We start from the raw sequence: 6,516 nt of genomic DNA on the forward strand, positions 1-6,516 counted from the left end.
GTTCCTTATATAACTCTGCATAATATCTCTGAAAGCCCTCTACGATTTCCTGCGGAGTTCAAAGCAGCCGGCCTGCGGGATCCCTCACTTTGTAGAATCCTAGACGGAGCATCCTTACCGCGTGCCAAACGACCCAGCAAAGCTCCTGCCTTATTCCCATACATAAAAAGCTGATGTTTATAATACTGCTGGGATTTCTTTGTTCTCTCGTGCAGTAGCTCTTTTAACTCACGCTGGGAGGTCAAATAGGCCAACCGCTGTGCTCCCGTCTGGTTTTCCCCATATTTTAACCTTTGGACCCTCACCGCCCTTTCCAATCGCAGGATCTCCTTATCCCGCCTTTTCTTCACCCATGCCCTATAGGCAATGATCTTGCCTCTCATGACTGCCTTAGCTGTCTCCCAGTACAGGCTCGCCTGTGCTTCATGCTCCCTATTGTGAGACTCAAACTCTCTCCACTTTCCTCCCAGGAATGCCCGGGATTTCATGTCATGATAGAGCTCCAATGGAAATTTCCATCCCCCTCTTCTCCTGTGTTCCCCCACCCTCTCCAACTGCACCCATATAAGAGAGTGATCTGAGATCTCACAAGGTCCTATCTCCGCGCCTACAATTTTTGAGAACAGGGGCCTAGATATAAAACGATAGTCAATACGGGACCATGAGGAATGAGCCCGTATTAAATGAATATAGTCTCTACTCGTGGGGTGCACAACACTCTATGCATCTACCAAATCTAAAGTAGAACACACAAAAGGCAGTCCCCTTGCATAATGACGCTGCCCCTGTCCCGTCTTACTAGTTTTATCTACCAAAGGATCAAACACCATGTTAAAATTGCCTCCAAGAATAATATCCCCTCCCCCCCCCCGATACAGATTCAACAGGTCAATTACGTCCCTGTGGAATTTCTTATCATACACGTTGGGCACATATAAATTACATAGAACAAATGTGCATCCCCCCAGCTCCACCTCTATCAGGACATATCTACCCTCAGTCCCCCGTCTTACCGATCTGATGGACAACTGTAGCCCTTTGTGAAAAAGTACTACCACCCCTGCTCTCTTATTACAGGCAGGTGAACCCTCCACACCCCCCACCCAGCCTTGTTGAAATTTATCATGCTCACTGGAAGTCAAGTGTGTCTCCTGGAGGAACACTATGTCCGCTGCCTGTCGTTTCAGCGCTTGTAAAAAGTTTTTCCGCTTTACGGGCGATGAGACCCCTCCCCCCACATTCCAAGAGATTAACTTGAGTTGCCCCATCTATCCATGCCAAAGCTTAGAAAATCCTTATCATTGTTTACACATTCGTTGGGAGCGCACCCCGCAGCCCCTGGGTGCCCCCCCCCCCCCCAATTCCCAGCACATTCTCTGTCTCCACCCGAACCGGAACTTGAATGAGAAAGAAAAACAAAAACGCATAACCTCCCCCCTCCCTCCCCACCCCCCTCCTCCCCTCCCCCCCCCCCACACCTCCCCTAACACATCCTAGCATTGTTCTCTCTAGAGAACTAGTCACGCTACCGCCCTGCTCCCCTCCCAAGCAGACCAACTGTTACTTTGAAAAAGATTCTAACCCACCAACTCATGCCCCTGAACACCCATACATCATGGACTGATAAGAAATCAAAGTTAAACAGTATTTTCCCAAACACCGAAGGGTTCCCCACTCTCCAAGACTCCCAAAACCAAGACTCCACTCTTGTCATTAACTGCCTGCCTCAGCTCTAAACATATGTATGATAGGAGAGAAAATAATTGCTCAGTCCCTTCAATGTCCATTACATGTCTACCTTCTCCCTCTTTTCTTGCCTTCCTGCACCAACCAAATTGCCCTCTTACAGTAAAGTCTCTGCTCGATCAGCGTGCTGGCTGTTCCGCTCTCTTCTCCTCTCCACCACCGAGTTGATTGGCAAACTGTAGAGCCTCTGCTGACGAATTGAAAAACTGGACCTTTCCATCATGTTGGACTCGTAGCCGCACCGGATACAGCAGTGCAAATCTAACGTGCTTCTTGAACAGTTCCGTGCACGCTTCCCCATACTGTTTGCGCTGCATCACCACGGCCGCCGAAAAATCCTGAAAGCACAAGATGTTATGTGCTTCATAGCTCACTTTTCCAAGTTGTCGCCACGCACGAAGTATCTCCTGCTTGTGAGTATAGTTTAAGATTCTGCAAATTACTACTCGTGGGCGCGCAGCTACCTGTCGCAGCTGACCCAGACGGTGTGCCCGTTCTACTTTCAAGTTATATTCCAGGGCCTGCAGTTTCAACACCTTGGGCAGCCATGACTCCAGGAATTCCCTTAGGTCCACCTCCCGCAGGGACTCCGGGATCCCGACCAATCCAAGATTATTCCTCCTCGCCCTGTTTTCTAAATCTTTGTTTCTGTTCCAGCTGCGAGATCTTCTTCCTCCACTCCACATGTTGGCTCTCCTGCTGCTCGCACCGAACCTCCACATCAGATAAGCGTTGTTGGAAACCCGCCATATCAGTATGCAAACCCTCCAATTTACCGTCCATGGTATCGAGCTTTTCCGAGATCCTTTGCAATTTTAAATCCACAGATGTCTCCAGTTGCTGCAAATACTCCGCCGCGATTTCCGCCACCCAGGTGGAGCTCAGTTTCTCCCAAGGGGCCAGGATCCACCATCTTGCCGTCCCCAGCTCGCCCTCGTGTACTTTCTTTTCGCTGTGCTTTGGAGGTCATCGCAGGCACTTTCACTGAATACTACTCTCTCACAAATATGTTCTGATCACGCTGTCGCTACTCGTGGGCTTCATAATCGCCTCTCTTGCTGCTAGGGGGTAGATGTTATCTCAGGGGCCTCAGAGCTCCATCCTGTGGCGTCCTACCCTTAGCCTAGCATCACGTGACCGTTGAGTCTTCTTTTAATTAATTTTATTTCTACATTGGACGCCCTTGGTCTGTTCCTTGAAGGGCCCGAGTCTGTTCCCACTCTTCTCCTGCTCCCAAAATTCCAGTAACATGCAGTATCGGGGGAAAATACTGCAAAGCTCCTTAACACGGTCGCGTGGTAGCCTGTTTCTGTGTATAAACGTCTGGATTCTACATAGTGCGACTTGAAGTTGTGCTCACAAATCTGGTCATATTCCAATTTGGGTGCACAATTTAATTATCTTAACAAGCCAATCAGCATTGACCATTGCCACTTAACAAGCAATTACGGACACTAATTTGCATTAATTAGAATTTATGTGACCAACTTGCTGTAAAGGGGTGCATGTAAATTCTAACGTGCTCTGCTGAAAAGGGGACGTGGCAATGGGTGAGTCGTGGGCATTTCTATTATGTGTGTTGTTACAGAATACCCCTGCTCTTTGCCTAATTTGGTTACCAGCATTTACATCAAGTTTTGCTTGGCGTAGATTCAGTAGCGTGGACTATGCCCTAGGCATAGTCTACAAACCGCACCTAACTTTAGAATAGGTCTGGGTGTATTTTTTTTCAATGCTAATTTTTACAGAGCCATATATAGAAATTCCTCCCTAAGCGCTTAAAGCCCGTTAGTAAAAAGGCCCCCAAATTCTTCGTATATTAATGGTACTTGCTCGATAGTGTACCTCTAGAGATTGTCCTATTTATTCAGTTATTTTCACTATGTACCTTCTAGTCTTTGCCGTCTATTTTAGTACAAATTAAGCCCTGCATTTTAATAATCATCGCAGGAACCCATTCACATAAGAGATACGTGATGCTCACAATGCCAACACAATACCAGGAAACATCTTAATAAGCAGCAGAGTGGAAAGTACAGTCAAATAAGAAACATGCAGCTGGTACATAAGTATTGCCATACTGAGTCAGACTGAGTCAGACTGAAGGTCCATCAAACCCAGCATCCTGTTTCCAACAGTGGCCAATCCAGGTCACAAATACTTGGCAAGGTCCTAGAAATTAGCAGTGGATTTTCCCCAAGTCTATTTTAAATAATGGTCTATGGACTTTTCCTTTAGGAAGCCATCCAGACCTTTTTAAAACCCCACTAAGCTAACCACTTTACCACATTCTCTGGCAACAAATTCCAAAATTTAATTACACGCTGAGTGAAGAAATATTTTCTCTGATTTGTTTTAAATTTACTACTTTGTAGCTTCATTGGATTTCTTCCCTTTTCCCTCTTCCTGGGAGAGATCAGTAGTCATTTGCTCACTGTTATTATTTTGGGAGGGTCTCTCTTCGTTCAGGTTTCTTCAGTGCTCAGGAATGTTTGTGAGCTCCCTCTCTCCAGCTGGCAAGTCTCCTGCAGGATCTCTCTGCTTCCTCATTGATTTTTGGTCTCAGTACCAGGGTGTGCGGCGAGCTAGTCTAAATGCCGAGTGAGTGAATGGAGTCAGTGCCCACGGATATTAAAAGGTGTCGGAGAAGAGCCAGACTTTCACCTGCTTCCGGAAGTAGAACTAGTTTAGAGAAAGGTCTAGCTCCAGATTGTGGGGGTACTCCTGAGAAGGCTCACTGGCAGATGATGGAGTAGTCCAATGGTTACAGTAGATTGTGGGGGCTACTCCTGAGAAGCCTCACTGGCAGGTGGTGGAGTAGCCCAATGGTTACAGCTGGCAATGAGGCATTTTCAATTAATTGGAGCTAGTGCAAACTCCTTGTGGTCTAACCATTGTACAGAGCATTGCAGGAGTCTAGCAGCAATGTTATCACAACATAGACCACCATGATCAGAGAGTCACATTCTCAATTTATAAAAAGGGCTTCTGTAGTTACCACAGCCCATAAGAAGCAGGTCTTGAACTCTGCTTGAATTTGCAAGATCAAAGTAAGTGATTAATTCAGCAGTATCCCAAGATTCCTGATGGGATTTTAGGAGGAGTTCATAGTTCTTAAAAGGGACAGTGATGTCAGGTACTTGCTCGTGCTCTCCATTTCCCTGTAGATCAGGTGCTTGGCTATCATGTCTTTTGGTTAATCCTTCTGCAGTGCTATTTGTGTGTGCAGCATTTCATGCCTTCTGAGTTGTGATTTATTGCTGAATGATTTATCACACTCAGAACAGGGATAAGGTTTCTCTCCAGTGTGGCTCATTTGGTGCTTTTTCAAATAATGGTTTAAACGAAAGCTTTCATTACATTCGGTACATTTGAATGGTTTCTCTCCAGTATGGGACCTAAGATGATACTTCAGCTGGGATTTTACATAAAATTTTTTATCACATTCGGTACATTTGAATGGTTTCTCTCCAGTATGGGACCTAAGATGATACTCCAGCTGTGCTTTTACATCAAATCTTTTATCACATTCGGTACATTTGAATGGTTTCTCTCCAGTATGGGACCTAAGATGATACTCCAGCTTTGATTTTACAACAAAACTTTTATCACATTCACTACATGCATATGGCTTCTTCCATTTATTTACAGTCTCTTTGTGGTTTTCAAGGTGCCACGCTAACAGATACTTGCGACTGAACCTCTTCCCACATTCCATACAAGGAAATGGTTTCTCTCCGGTGTGAATTCTCAGGTGTTTTATTAGTGTATTTTTACGATCAAAACTCTTCTCGCATTCAGTACACCGAAATGGTTTGTCCCCCACATGGGCTCTTAGGTGTACTTTTAGATAATAATTAGTATTGAAACCTCTCCCACATTCAGTGCAATTAAACAGTCTCTCCCCCTCGTGAGATCTCTGGTGTATTACCATGGAATCCCTACGCTTGAAACTTTTATTACACTCAGGACATCGAAAAGGTCTCTCGCCTGTGTGACTCACTTGGTGTCTTCGTAAGTATATTTTGTGCGTGAAAGATTTTCCACACTCTGAGCATGGAAAAGTTTTAGCCATTTTATGAATTGTCTCATGCCTTGTTAGGTATCGCATTTGAGTAAAAGATTTTCCACATTCTGAGCATGACAAGGTTTTCTTTTCTTCATGGATTCTCTGGTGAAATATTAAACGTGCTTCCTTCTCAAACATTTTCCCACATGTTTTACACGCAAAGGATTTCTTCCCTTTTCCCTCTTCCTGGGAGAGATCAGTAGTCATTTGCTCACTGTTATTATTTTTGGAGGGTCTCTCTTCTTTCGGATTTCTTCGGTGCTCAGGAATGTTTGTGAGCTCTCTCTCTACATCTGGCGAGTCGCCTGCAGGATCTCTCTGCTTACTTTTTGATTTTTGACGACTCCTAGTTTTTCCTCTCTCATTTCCTTTGGAAACATGAACACCTCTGGAGCGCAGTCTCCTTTTTAAAGGCTGTACTTCTCTGCTTTCCTCTTCAGCTTGTTCCTGTATCGCCTCATTATCTGCTGGATAAAAAGGTACAATGTTCATTTATTTATTAGAATTTAATATACCGCTCACACTAACTAGCAGACCTAAGCTGTGTAAGTTTCATTTCTCCCTACTGCGGCCTGTGTACAGAGTGCATGAGCCTTGATTATCAGTAAATAGCAAATATTGTTATGCACTTCTGGTAAATCACATAAGGAGAAACACATGAGGAACTGAGGCTACATGGCCCATATATGGCATACACAAAT

The 6,516-nt window shown here is 45.0% G+C and overlaps 1 protein-coding gene across 1 annotated transcript; it reads right to left on the reverse strand.

Moving 5' to 3' along the window:
- Positions 1 to 4,072: 4,072 nt before the first annotated feature.
- Positions 4,073 to 6,307, reverse strand: LOC115475353 (gastrula zinc finger protein XlCGF57.1-like). The gene has a single exon (XM_030211407.1). It carries the CDS (start codon positions 6,305 to 6,307, stop codon positions 4,943 to 4,945), a length of 1,365 nt encoding a protein of 454 aa, XP_030067267.1. The 3' UTR covers positions 4,073 to 4,942.
- Between the last annotated feature and the right edge of the window lie 209 nt (positions 6,308 to 6,516).

This window comes from Microcaecilia unicolor, chromosome 1, assembly GCF_901765095.1.
Source record: "Microcaecilia unicolor chromosome 1, aMicUni1.1, whole genome shotgun sequence".
NCBI classification, from domain to species: domain Eukaryota; kingdom Metazoa; phylum Chordata; class Amphibia; order Gymnophiona; family Siphonopidae; genus Microcaecilia; species Microcaecilia unicolor.

Coding starts and splice junctions, on each gene's coding strand:
- LOC115475353 (XM_030211407.1), bottom strand. CDS start 6,307: ATGAACATTGTACCTTTTTATCCAGCAGATAATGAGGCGATACAGGAA.